The sequence below is a fragment of the Candida parapsilosis genome, contig 006110 (assembly GCF_000182765.1).
Source record: "Candida parapsilosis strain CDC317 annotated contig 006110".
Lineage (NCBI taxonomy): Eukaryota > Fungi > Ascomycota > Pichiomycetes > Serinales > Debaryomycetaceae > Lodderomyces > Lodderomyces parapsilosis.
Window position 1 is genome coordinate 922619 of NW_023503284.1, and position 13727 is coordinate 936345.

General features: G+C 39.0%; 8 protein-coding genes across 8 annotated transcripts; 6 read left to right on the forward strand and 2 right to left on the reverse strand. All coding sequences in view use genetic code 12, as the record gives it.

Annotated features, from left to right (window-relative positions):
- Window positions 1–127: 127 nt before the first annotated feature.
- On the forward strand, window positions 128–4084 carry BCK1 (mitogen-activated protein kinase kinase kinase; the record flags this gene model as incomplete). The annotated part of the gene is made up of 1 exon (XM_036812206.1): window positions 128–4084. One exon carries the CDS (start codon window positions 128–130, stop codon window positions 4082–4084), a length of 3957 nt encoding a protein of 1318 aa, XP_036668567.1.
- A 30-nt stretch (window positions 4085–4114) lies between these two features.
- On the reverse strand, window positions 4115–4633 carry CPAR2_704230 (mitochondrial 54S ribosomal protein bL21m; the record flags this gene model as incomplete). The annotated part of the gene is made up of 1 exon (XM_036812207.1): window positions 4115–4633. One exon carries the CDS (start codon window positions 4631–4633, stop codon window positions 4115–4117), a length of 519 nt encoding a protein of 172 aa, XP_036668568.1.
- Window positions 4634–5435: 802 nt separating this feature from the next.
- Window positions 5436–8162, forward strand: CPAR2_704240 (uncharacterized protein; the record flags this gene model as incomplete). Its single annotated transcript, XM_036812208.1, has 1 exon — window positions 5436–8162. The coding sequence occupies one exon, from the start codon at window positions 5436–5438 to the stop codon at window positions 8160–8162; it is 2727 nt and encodes a 908-aa protein (XP_036668569.1).
- A 130-nt stretch (window positions 8163–8292) lies between these two features.
- Window positions 8293–9369, reverse strand: DUG3 (glutamine amidotransferase subunit; the record flags this gene model as incomplete). The annotated part of the gene is made up of 1 exon (XM_036812209.1): window positions 8293–9369. The coding sequence occupies one exon, from the start codon at window positions 9367–9369 to the stop codon at window positions 8293–8295; it is 1077 nt and encodes a 358-aa protein (XP_036668570.1).
- A 705-nt stretch (window positions 9370–10074) lies between these two features.
- On the forward strand, window positions 10075–10602 carry CPAR2_704260 (uncharacterized protein; the record flags this gene model as incomplete). The annotated part of the gene is made up of 1 exon (XM_036812210.1): window positions 10075–10602. One exon carries the CDS (start codon window positions 10075–10077, stop codon window positions 10600–10602), a length of 528 nt encoding a protein of 175 aa, XP_036668571.1.
- Window positions 10603–10917: 315 nt separating this feature from the next.
- Window positions 10918–11412, forward strand: CPAR2_704270 (uncharacterized protein; the record flags this gene model as incomplete). Its single annotated transcript, XM_036812213.1, has 1 exon — window positions 10918–11412. One exon carries the CDS (start codon window positions 10918–10920, stop codon window positions 11410–11412), a length of 495 nt encoding a protein of 164 aa, XP_036668572.1.
- Window positions 11413–11812: 400 nt separating this feature from the next.
- On the forward strand, window positions 11813–12370 carry CPAR2_704280 (uncharacterized protein; the record flags this gene model as incomplete). The annotated part of the gene is made up of 1 exon (XM_036812214.1): window positions 11813–12370. The coding sequence occupies one exon, from the start codon at window positions 11813–11815 to the stop codon at window positions 12368–12370; it is 558 nt and encodes a 185-aa protein (XP_036668573.1).
- A 721-nt stretch (window positions 12371–13091) lies between these two features.
- CPAR2_704290 (enoyl-CoA hydratase) lies at window positions 13092–13709 on the forward strand (the record flags this gene model as incomplete). The annotated part of the gene is made up of 1 exon (XM_036812215.1): window positions 13092–13709. The coding sequence occupies one exon, from the start codon at window positions 13092–13094 to the stop codon at window positions 13707–13709; it is 618 nt and encodes a 205-aa protein (XP_036668574.1).
- Window positions 13710–13727: the final 18 nt, after the last annotated feature.

The following is a 13727-nucleotide window of genomic DNA, read 5'->3' on the forward strand; positions in this document are numbered from 1 at the left end:
TGGTCGTGTCGATAAAAGAAGGTCTGCTAGCTACGACTCACAACGGGTGAAACATCCAGACTCGCAGTATGCACGATACGGCATCACAAACCTGGAACCCCTGCGACTGAAGTACCTGCAACCAAGAATGGCCTCTGACTCAATTATATACGACAAATACGGTGATCTATCCTATTATCAGCCCCCTTCGAGACAGTACCAGTCTCTGGAATCCAATTCGGAGAGGACTAGCTTTGACTCCAATCATAGTTCAGGAGCGAGCCAATTTTATCAAACTCCTGTCAGTCAAGACTTTGCTCAAGTGAGCAGCAGCACCGGCGGCAGTGGTGGGGGAGCTCACAATGCTAGAGTTCAACTACCATACCCGACCATGGATTTGAACACCATAAGTCCTGTTCCCGAGTCACCAGAAGTAGAATCTAGCAAGCGCGGGGGCTCTTCCTCACCATCAAAGTCTTTTACAAACAGCCTTACGTCCAATGCCATTGGCTCCATCATCGGCAGCTACAATTATAGTCAGAGCTCGGTGAATTTGGAGAAAAAGTCTGTAAGTCCTGAATTGATAAAACAAACTTCGAGCGATTCATATACGAGAATCGGACTGGATTATAGTCGCTCTACGCTGTCTCATCGCCGACAAGATTCAGATACCTCCACGCTATCCAATCAGTCTTCAAACGATCAACAAAATAAAAGCAAGCGATTTGTCAGATACGCAATGAATACACAGGCTCCTTCAGTAAATGCTTCCAAAAGATGGGATATCGATAATGTTCTTGCTTGGTTGAAGGAACATCAATTTAACACCTCATGGCAGGAGACTTTTAAGAACAATGAGATATCAGGAAATCGATTTTTGGAATTGGAAAACTTTGATAAAAACTCAATGATTTGGAAACAGTTTTCAAAGTATTTGAAACTCGATTCTAATCTCAATTCAATAGAAAGATTTATCGAGCTACTACGGAGTGAGACAGAAAAGGAATCTGGAAACAAAGACAATCTACTACCGGCCAACGTCAAGTATGAAAATAGAAAATCAACACCAGTCTTCTCCAAACACAAATCAAGCTCCTCAGTGTCTTCTACAAATTCTGCGTCATCTATGCAGAGGCCGACTTCGTATATAGACCCTAGATCTAAGGACCAACCCACTTCATCAAATCACCTGTTTTTTCGAAGACACAGAAGCGGATCAAATGAGAATGAAACAAAGAGGAAGAGTCAAGTGCTTGACGATACAAAGAGACATTCAAAGTTGGATTTCAAAAAGAATGGTGGGATCATCAACACTATTAGAAAATATGGTGGTGACAAAGCTGTCGGTATGGTAAAAGCATCTACGGGACGACTGAGTAATCGAAATAGCGCGGTGCTGTCGTACTCCAATCAACTGCCTGTGCAGGATTTTGAGAACGATTTTCCAACGTTAATACCTCCAAGACCAATAGCTAGAAGGTCCATCGATAGTACGAATTCCACCAATTCAGTCCCCTCATTTTTGATAGAAAAATATGACGAGATCCCGTCTCCGTTGGATGACATTTATATGCCCCAGAGTTTTCTGCAACAGGCAACGAAAACTGTATTGGTTAGTACTGACAACAAGTCTTTTGTACCCTTTTCAATGGGTCATGATGAGCTATATGATATTTCATCATTCAAGCTGAAAGTGATTCTGCATTTGGGTATGGTTGATGTGGGAACTATCACTATACATTTGACTGACTTTAATGCGACAGAGGGTGAAGCTTTGCCAGATTCATTGATATCTAAGGTTTTACAACAAGATTCATTGATCAAGTTTGTTATAAGGCAATACATTGATTCACCAGAGGGGACTTTGAAAACCACTTCGACAGTGTCGTCCGATTCCAAGTCATTTGAAACAAGCGATGAGCATAGGACATACCCAGCAACACCACAATATTTATTGCAAAACCTCAACAATGCCAACGTTGACTATTGGAACTTTAAAGAGCAAACAAATTTGTCCAAGATTTCGGAAAATCCAAAAATGGCACTGAAAGAAACGCAAACGGACAACTCGATAGGAAATGAACCTGAGCCACAGCAACATGAACTGGCTCGAAGTTTTGACCATTTGAGACAAAAATCGAATTCTCACAATTTTCCGTTAAAGTTCCCCTTTCGCACAAATAGTAAGAAAAAGACACCTTTACTTCAAATTGATACTTCCGGTTTTGTCAGTCTGAGAAATTCATCTGTATCCCCTGAATCTTCTGGATCTTCGTTCAAAGTGATCAGAAAAGGAGCCAATGAAATTAATTTTGATGAGAGACGGAAATCCCCCTTTGAGAAAAAGGCTCCCAAGCTAATTGCAAATATATATGAGTCGTCGCTATCAGATTTCAAAAGCTCGCCTATTACAGCCTCGACAGTAATGACATTGAAGGATGATCCTAGGGACGCTGCAAAATTGAAAAAGAGTGCTAGTCAAAGAAGCGATCCACGCAATGACTCAATCAAAGCGAGAAGAGCTGCCCCTCCTCCACCAAGAGATCGACTTTCACAAGCACGGCAGCATCGCTCTGTATTTCTCGGCGTCCAGTCAATGCACTCACCATCTAGCTCAAATAACTGCAGAGACTCCGATAGGGATAGTGAGGATGACTTTTTCGTGAAGCCAATGAGCAAAAAAGAAGTGGTTCTGGACCATTTGAGTGAGGTTACCGATGCAGGATCAACCAAATCAGATGCTGATTCTGAATGTGATTTTTTTGTAAAGCCAATGAGACAAAAGACGCAGCAAATGACTGTTCGACCTCCAGTTGAGGAATTGTATGACAACTTGGAAAAATACTTTCCCCATACAAACCTTGACAAACCCATTATCGATGATGAACCACTGGTACCTTCAATTAAGGAGAAGAAGCCTTCTATTTCGCGTACTTTTTCAAATGCTAATATCTCACCGGTGAATCCGCAGCAGACTGCCCCGGAAAACAACTCACGTATTAGGAGAATGAAGACTATTCGAGGTGTTGCTAATGAAGCGCGTCGTAAAGCTTTGAAAAGGAAGCAGCAATCACCACCAATCACGTTTGCCAATATTTCGAGGGAAAATAGCAAAAAGTTGACCAGATCAAATACGAAAATGTGGGGACAAAAGGTGTTTGAAGTTACAAGTAGTGAAATAGAGCGTGGTGTTGTGAACAAATTTCAAAATAAGAATGGTCAGTATCAGGAATTTGCTTGGATCAAAGGTGAATTGATTGGCCGTGGATCTTTTGGTGATGTTTATTTGGGGTTGAATGTAACAACGGGAGAGATGTTAGCGGTAAAGCAAGTTGTTAAAAGTAACAAGCTTGACCTCGAGGGAATAATGGCATTGCATAAGGAAGTTGAAACCATGAAAGATTTGGACCACAAGCATATTGTGCAATATCTTGGTTACGAAAGAAAAGACAATACCTACAGTTTATTTCTAGAGTATGTTGCTGGTGGCTCTATAGCCATGTGTCTCAAATCATATGGCAAATTTGATGAAACATTAATTAGAATAATCACCAAACAAGTTTTGCTAGGTTTGGAGTATCTACACTCCAATAACATCATCCACCGAGACTTGAAGGCAGACAATTTGTTGTTGGATATTGATGGGACATGCAAAATTTCGGATTTTGGAATTTCCCGCAAGAATAATGACATTTATAGCAACGCCAACATGTCAATGAAGGGTACTATATTTTGGATGGCTCCAGAGGTTATTGATAACATGGTGGAGGGATACAGTGCAAAGGTTGACATATGGTCCTTGGGTTGTGTTGTGTTGGAAATGTTTGCTGGAAAACGTCCTTGGTCGAATGAGGCGGCAATCAGTGTAATTTATAAGGCAGGGAAAGAAAAGAAAGCCCCTCCAATACCCAAAGATATTGCCCACTTAGTTAGCAAAGAGGCTGAGAACTTTATAAACCGGTGCTTCACTATAGATCCTGCATTGAGACCCACGGCAGAAGAGTTATTGAATGACCCATTCGTCACCACCTCGCGCGAGTTTAATTTTGAGTCAACAGAGTTGGGTCGACTCATCAAGTTTAATAGTAAAGTGTGTCCTTCGTAAAACATTTATTGATCTATATACATGTTTTGGTTACTTTAATCTTAGCTCATTGATTCTCAACACGGTTTGATAAGGTTCGACATTGGTGGTTTTTGTTCTTCTACACCTTGGCTTCTTCTTCACCACTTGGTAAAGAGGTTCTCTAGTTATTTCAACAACACTTGCTTGCAATTCGTAAATGGAAGGGTCTATGCCACTGTTGATGTTCAAAGTGTGAGTAGTAGATCCCAATGTTGTCACATCATTCAAGTTCAAAACATCGCCAACTTTGACATTTTTCATCTTGTAAGGTAAGTATATCTTGTCACCTTTGGTGACCAAGTAAGGCATATTGTACAATCTCATGACCGCGTACAAATCCTTTGATCCATTCGATGATAGTTTGAGCGCTGATATATTATTGTAAATGTCTTGCCTTGGAAACGAGTTTGTTAGTGACGGATTGGCAGTGACTTTACTGGAGGCAGCAATCGTACTTTGAAACCTAATGATGGGATTGTAGCATGTTGGTCGTATAAGCCTTGCCGTTCGACTGAATAAGAGTGACATGATGAGTAGCCTTTATTGTGGATGTGCACTAGAAGTAACCGTCTATTTCTAGGAAGTTTTGAAAAAATTTTATCCGACAAAGCGGCGCGGAAAATATAGGAAGAGCTACCTAGTTTTGGTGGACAGATGGATGGTTTCTACTACACTTTTCTTACAATCGTAGTAGATTAAAGAGAAGGAACTTTTGGATTCTCTATTGCGTGTCGAGTTCAAGTGACCGCGATATATGACAAGGCCCTTAGTGGTAGGTTGATGTAGTACGTAATTGTTAACTCAGCGTCAATAAAAAAAAATTTTTTTTTTTTGTTCTGAATTTTGATGCTTTCTCTCTCTCTGCCGAAACGCAAATTTAAATATAACCCAATTCTTCAACGGGTTTTTATATTAATCAGGTCGATACTTGGGCAGTTACAACAACTTACCTATAACTACAGGCATACATATATATATTCTAGCATAGTACCAACTCAAGTGGAGGGTGAATATATCGACGTCATCTTGTTTTAGCTTTCGGATTTTCTACTGTTACCGTTGAGATCATTTGTTGGGAATTGAAAACATCAAAAAAAAAAAAAAAATAAGAGCCTATTCCAATACCAAGCACATTCGTTAATGGTTCATCAATTGAATTCGTATTGAGATTGGACCTTTGGGATATACATCATTAGAAACTACAGAAAGAAAGTGGCAAGGATACAAAAAAACTCACTTTGCAGGTCATACTTGAAATTTCAAACGAGGGACTTCAATTTAGACATTCCCAGTTTTCCCTTGCATTTATATTCAATCATTTTAAGGAGTCATGTCGGGATCCTTTTGGAAGTTCAGCAACGGGTTCACGTCACTTTCGAATATCACAACCTTACTTGAAAATTATAACCTGAATCAAGAGCAAAATGATACCCTGTCGGTGGATACAAACAAGGGAGAAGACGAACAACGCGAGGTACTTGTAAAGTTGTTGGATGAAAATGATTTACTACAGGAGCTTTTGTCGAATAATCCCATGTTGTTGGAGTTTTTGAGAAACGAGCATGTTTTGACTATGTTGGTGGATATTGTCATATCCAATGACTTCGAAGTGCGCGACATTGAAGACAAGGAAGAAAGGAAAGAAGATTTAGTGAAATCAACAAGTAATAAGGCAGACACACCGAAAGAGGGAAATGAAAAAGATTCGTCTAAGAACGATACAAAGGACGATGACGAGGAGCCCACCCCCAAAGTCTCTGGTGATTTTGATGATCTGGATGACCAAGATGAGGAAGGTGAGGAAGAGCTGCCTGAGGAAAGATTCAGACGAAGGGCAACGTTGGCATCAGAAGTTCTTAGCGCTGATGTGTGGTCCTTGACTGATACAGTAATGGAGTCTACTGAAAATCTCAACAAGTTGTGGAGTGTATTAGATACTAAAGATGCACTAGATATTCACGTATCAACTCACTTTATGAAAATTATGGAGCATTTACTAGACATGAAATGTGACGAAATGATAACTTATCTAATAGACAATCAACCAAATTTAGTGGAAAAATTCATCAACCATTTGTCTAATCCTCCGTTAATGGATTTCTTGTTAAAATTGATATCCACTGACAAACCTGATAACTCAACAGGTATAATAGAATTTTTGCAAAATCAAGACCTAATCACCCATTTGATAAATGCATTGGACGTGTTAGATGTTCCTGAAAGTAATGACGTAGAGGAAGGTGGTAAAAGTCATGAGTTACTATTGATCGAACAGAGTTCAGCCGCGGATTTTCTCAAAGCCCTAATAACAATTTCAGCAAACTCAACCGCCGATAATTCAACTATTGGCCCAAATGAGCTTACAAGAGAGCTTGTTTCAAAAGAGCAAATGACAAGGTTGTGTGAAATCATGCTTAAAGGTGGGTATGCCTTGGCTAACGGTGTGGGTATTATCATTGAAATCATCAGAAAGAATAACTCAGACTATGATATTTTACCGGTATTGTATATCACATTGGAGAGCCATCCGCCAACTGGAAGAGATCCAATCTACCTTGGCCATTTGTTGAGAGTGTTTGGCGAACGAATTCTGGATTTTAATGAATTGTTGATCAAAGAGCACACTGATTCCAAATTGAGAACGCCGTTTGGTGTCATTCAACCATTGGGGTTTGAACGATTCAAGATTTGTGAATTGATTGCTGAGTTGTTGCATTGCTCTAATATGGCATTGTTAAATGATAATAAAGGTTTTGATGTTGTAAAAGAGCGGGATGAATTACGGAATAAAATGAAGGAGTACGATCCAATCAGTTTTAAGTATAATGAGGCTATTACGTTGCCACATGATGACGATGACAACGAAGCAAAGAATGACGTTGATGACACTAGTAACTCAATCAAGGACGACACCATTGATGAATTTAATAAACAAGAAGATGCTCTTGACGAAGATGAACCACATGCCAATTCAAACTTGACTGAGGAACAAATCAGGGCTAATCCGGTGGTGGGCGATTTTTTGAAAATTGCTTTGTTTGACACCCAAATCATTTCTAATATTTTATCCATGTTTTTCCGTTTCCCTTGGAATAACTTTTTGCACAATGTTGTTTTTGATGTGGTGCAACAAGTCTTGAATGGGTCTATGGATATTGGATTCAATAAATTTTTGGCAATTGATTTGTTTCATCTGGCTGATATCACCAACAAGATCATTGAAGGTCAAAGACTATGTTCTGATTACGAAACGAGCCATAATGGTTTGAGATTGGGATTTATGGGTCATTTGACTTTAATCGCGGAAGAGGTTGTTAAGTTTGTTCAATTGTTTCCGTCCAACACATTGAGCGAGTACATTAATGAAAAGATTGAGAGTGATGTATGGGAAGATTATGTCAGTAATGTTTTGTACGATACTCGAGAAAAGTATAATGCCATTTTAGGTGGAAATGAAGATGAAGATGACAAGGATGAAGAGGAGGATAACACGACTTTTGATGAAGGGTTAGGTGAAATTATTGAGGAGGTAAAGACGGGTTTAGTATTTCATGATGATGAGGAGAGAGAAGTTGAAGAATCTCACGAAGAGGATGCGGGTCGACATGAGGAAGAAGAAGAAGAGGAGGAGGATGAGGAGGAGGAGCCAGAAGAGAAAAACGACGCAAATAATGCGGGAAGCAATAAGAAGGATTTGTTGGATAGTGACGAGTCAGAATCTGATGAAGATGACCATTTCTCAAACTACATGTCACAACAACTTGCCAATTCCTCAAACACTGCAAATCAAGAGCGTGAAGAGAGTTCAAGTGAAGATGATGAGGAGCATATTGTGAATGAAGACGACGCTGATGACTATATAGATCCTAATGACGATGGTATGTCTTACAAAAAATCCAATCCATTATATGACAGCAAGGGTGAATTGAAAAATGCTCATCCTGAGTTTGATAAAGATGTGGTGGATGATGATTCAGATTCCAGTTCAAACTCAAGCTCAGATGACGAACTTGACGTCGATGCCCCTGAATTGACCAGGTCTGCAAGCAAGAACTAGAGGTGAAAATGCGAGTGAAGCACCTTGCGAATAATGATTGGACTTTCGTGTACAATGAAACGATAATGCAATTTTTTGAAAATTATTCTAATAGATACTTTTTTTTACGAGTTTTGTTAAACACTTTTTTTTAATGGACCGCTGCTTTAAAGTTAGCTCTTCCCTCTCTTTCAAGAGGTGGTACTTGCTGCATGATTGTGTTGCCATTGCCGTTGATTCCATTCTCTTGAGTGTGGTCTTCCTCCGATGGTGGCACTCCTCCCATCAAGCCTTTACTCATGGCAAATCCAGATGATCTTTCACCAACACCGCCATCGTAAAATTCATCTTCTATAGGGTGCATCAACACTGTGTTTTTGTTAGTGATGGTGATTAATGTGTTTGTCGGTACGCACAACCAGTCGCCTCTTTCAAATGTCAATGGCTCGCTCGAGACGAAAATGACGTCTTGTGATCGGTTTAATCTCTCCATTTTAAATAGACCCGGTTGGTATTCAAAAAACTTGGAACCGGTGCTGAAATGTAACGATGCAGCTTCATCGGTCTTTGACGTAATGTATCTACTCACAACAATTGATTCTCCATCAGTGGCTGCAAAATTCAACAACGATGGCTCCGATGTTACTTCGGTTTGCCAATTTTTGATTAACTCAATAGTTTTCAAAATAGCCTTTTTCAAAATCGTGTGTGAAAACTTTGTATCTCTTGACAGTGGGTCAAACCCCATCTTGTCCAAAGTGTCAAGAAACAAGGCAAAACAACATTCCGAATCAGTTGATCCTTGTATATAGAGGAAATATTTATCATCTAAGTGGTTTATAAGCTTCTTTTTGATCAAATGAAAACATGAAATACCGCCATTATGCATAAACATCAACTTGCCATAGCTAAATGGATGGCAGTTTGTTTCTGATAATACCCCTTGTGTTGATGCCCTTACATGAGCGAAAACCAACTCTGACTCCGTACATTGAGATAAGTTATTCAAGTTGACATTATTCCAAGCTGGTGTGATAGCTTTGAAGATGCAAGGTTCATTGTGTTCAGTGTAGTATCCTACACCAAATCCATCACCATTAATTGGGTTACGCATGTCTAACCGTAGTCTCGAATCAAATGATTGGTTGATTATGGAATGAGCCGGTTTCGTTAGTAGGTCTGATAGAACCATCAGCTCCCTTCCTTTGAATATCATGAACCTGCACATCTTTGGTATTTGAAGTGGGTTCTTGGATGATGCCACAATTTATTCTATTTTTTTTTTTTTTTTTTTTTTTTTTTTGGTTATCAAAATCTGATATGTGGTGATAAAAAAGCGCAGAGAATGAAAAAGAAAAGAAAACAGAAAAAAAGGAAATGTGTGTGGTTCCATGTAGTTATCTTGTGGTCATGATAGTGAGCTCTACGACTGGCTTTCCTCTTACTATTGGAATCAGGGAATCAGTTTGTTCAAAATCGGTGATATTTTCTCGGGGTACAATTTTGCACCAATTGTGATGCAAACTTGGTAAAGTTCATGCACCATACTTCCACCTCCCCCCCCTCATTTTCATCATTAAGACTGTCTTGAAACCAACACCCGCCAAACACAGACACTCGTTCTCCTTGACCTGTTACTTTCCTACCACCACAGCTTCATTAGAAGATTATTCACTCCACATGGTAGCATTTTGGTGATAAGATTGCTGATACACAAAACCAACCCCCTTTATTGTGTCCCTTTTTCAATTCCTTCCATTCAATTCCATCCTCAATTTGAACAACCCTTTCTGCATTCACCATCAAAACCAAACGCAATTTAAAAGTTGGTCAAAGAATTATATTTAGAAACTAAATACCAACTTCGAAAAATTGGTCTTCTTTTTTGCCAACTCAGTTGAAAATCTTTATTGCCCGATAAACTACATTAACGATGTCACTTTTCAGAACTTTACAATCGTCTCCAGCAACCATCACTCTTTTCCATAACAGCAAGATCCCATTGTCAAATGAATTGTACAAGGTTTTGAACAAGACATACGATTCCTTACCCGAGAAGCCAAAATATGACTTTCAAATTGATTTGATGAAGAATAAGATGCCCACTTACGAGCAATACCAGATCTTTGTCAATAAATTCCTCAAGTCTGATCAAGCTAAAAAGACATTACATGATAGTTTCCCCTTTTTGAATGAAAGACTGATTGATTTGCTCGACTCACATGGTAAAAAAGTGACCATCAAAGGAGTTGATTGGGCAAATAAAGTGTTCTCTCAATCAGAGTATCAAAAAATCTACGACACATTTAACAAGTTGGTGGAGAATGAAAATGATCAATCTGTTGAGACAAACCCAGCCCAGATTTTTAAGGCTCCTTTAGTTGTTGACTGGGACCAAGATTTATTGGCTGGCGATCAAGAGACTTTGAAAGCTTTGTTGGCTAAATACGTTGATCAATAGACGTGGGGGGACGAAATGTTATATAGATAGCTAAAAATGAAAACATTTTATACGTAAGTGTTTAGTAGGTTCATTCTCTTTTGGTATTTATCACAAGCAAAAAATACAAAAATATGGGGGGGTAGAACTTTGCTTCTACGCGCCGAAAATCTGTCAGCAACTTTTCTTTCCACTACAAGGATGGCAAAGCTGTATCTACTCCTCTATAACGGAGTATCTGCATTACTATGGGCATTCATCTTCTATCGCTGCTCAATTGATATTTCCAATGGCTACTACCTGTTTGAACCTGGTCATGGCATTCCGCACAAGTTTATGATTGCAACCCAATTGTTTAATTCATCATTTGAGTTTCTTCATTCAGTGCTTGGATTGGTCCCCACTCCAATACCAACATTGTTACTTCAATCGTTTGCCAGGTTGATTATATTGATTGGAATTTGCTACGTCATTCCTGAATCACCAGCCAATTACAACGTTTTCACATTTGCTGGTTTGACTTTGGCATGGTCCATCACGGAAATCATCAGATACGGGTTCTATGTGCTTAAATTGGGTAAGTTTTCCGTACCTTATTGGGTGTTGTGGTTACGATACTCGGCATTCTTTGTATTGTATCCTTTGGGTCTTGTTTGTGAGAGTGCCACTGTTTACTACTCTTACGAAGTGATTGCCACGAGGTTACCTAGCTACTCCAACTTTCTCAAGTATGCTATGCCGTTGTACATCCCAGGGTTCTTGTACTTGTACAGCTACATGATCAAACAAAGGAGAAAAGTGTTGAATAGAGAGAAACAAAAGTTGATCTAGATGCGTTATAGTGTAAATTTGCATCCGGTTGCATAAATTAGTGAGGTCATAGTGGTTAGCTCATAAAAATTATAATAAACGAGATCGGTTGCAAATCATCAATGCAAAATACTTTTGCTTGTGTTAACTTATGCGCGGAGGGGAAGTGAAAGAATATTTCGACAGATTAACTCATCTAGAAATTTCAATGTGTATGTTCCTCACTACACGCGGTTGATGGGATTGCATGTAGTATGTTTACGACACGATTGTTTAACTGGATCTCGCAAATGTATGTAGTAGGTTGAATATCTCAATAAGGCTTACTTACTATCACCCTTGACTAAAAAACGTTAATCGATAAGTTTGTGCACGGCTATGACTCATAAGGCTTATCATGAAGTAAACGCACAGTCATCACATGAATCAGATTCAAATTTTTTGTTTTTATTACCTTCACTTTTACGACTATATACCGACAAAGACAGATACTAGAGTACTTTTCAAACCGCCAAAAACGGTGAAGGTGACAATTATCAAAGAATGTATAGATGGTTTAGGCTATTTGGCATCTGTGAGATATACAGAGGACGCTGATGGAGTCGATATAGTAGTGGGACATAAGGACATGGAGGAATATAACTGGGCCTTGGGTGAGGTATTTGAGTGCGTCAACGGGTTATACAATGTGAGTGGTCTCAGTGCAGGTAGTTATACATTGCTAGTCAAGAGTAACGGTTCACCCTATGACGGTACGCGGCATGACCCGTCAATATTCAGACTGTTGCCTACGTATGAGGAAGCGGAGGCGAAAGCGAGGAACAATTTAAATGATTACGAAGCCATCGACACCCCCAGTAACGTGATAGGTAATACCTCATTGAGTGGTATTCAGGGGGTGATTGACCGGACGTTCCATGTAAACCTAGATGTTACGTTACAGGAAAATGAATGTTGGAATGTGGGTACCGAAGTTTGATTAATTTTTTCAGCAACATGCTTCAAATTACCAATTTTGAAACAATCATGTTTAGGTTTGCTCAATTTCATTTCCGAAATTGACTGTATAACTCCGCGTTTCACACTCAAAATACCAAGAAGAAGAAGTGCAAGATTGAAATTTTGATGCAATAAATATCAGAAGTGAGGAATTACACGTGGGAGGTTTACGTGTAAACTTTTAATAATCATATGGCAGTTAAGAGCAAAATGAGCCTACGTTGGAGCGGATGTAATGGAATGTTATGGAAGTAGTTACAAGGTGGAAAATGTTGAATGCTGCTGAATTGGACAAAGATAATTACAAGGACTCATTGAAAGAATACATGATCAAAGCCTCATAAAAGTAAAGAACAAAGAATACTATTTTGTATTTAATACTATTAGCTAATGCCATTTGTCTTACAATTGGTGTTTGAGTAATTTCCCACCAAATACGTCTATACTTACGACATCTTTGATGATGGCAAGACGCCATTGGAATCTCAGTTGCAGGTGTTAACGCTTTTCTCTGGCTATACTTAACAGAGATCTCGGTGTATTTACAAGTTGGTCGTATTTCGTTGGTTGTACCTTATATTTGGTAAATGGAATATAAATTAACAGTGACATTCATTTCTTCCCCCAACAAAAAAAAAAATTATCTCGAGCCCAAATTTCATTCCAATTCCACTTCTCTTCATATAGCCTTCTTTATACCAATGGCACAACCACAACCCAATAGATTCCTTGTTGCATACAATTCCATCTCAGCGTCATTATGGTCTGTTGTGTTGTTCAACACCGTATTTCTTTCATTTACATTGGGTCAACCATTTGTATACACCAAAACTAATCTTATCACCACTGGAATTCAATCTTTTGCCGTGATTGAGATCATCAATGCTGCAATGGGATTGGTAAAATCTCCGTTGTTTACCACTGTCGCCCAAGTGTTTTCTAGGTTGCTAATTGTGTGGGGTATTCACCAGTACTTGCCAAATTCACCTGCGAACTACCACTGGACATATATCACATTGTGTTTGAGTTGGTCCATAACTGAAATCATTAGGTACTCATATTATGCTCAACATTTGAGAAATGATGTTCCTGATTGGTTAACTTGGCTACGTTACACTACTTTTTATGTATTGTATCCAACGGGTGTTTTCAGTGAAGTGTATCAAATTGTGTTGTCACTTGATGATGCTGGTTTTTACTACAATTTGTTCTTGAAAGTTATCTTGGTAACTTACATCCCAGGTTTTTACATGCTTTATACTTATATGATCAAGCAAAGGAAAAAGGTTCTTGGACCACACAAGGTTAAAAAGAATTAGACAAGTGTTTTATTTGAA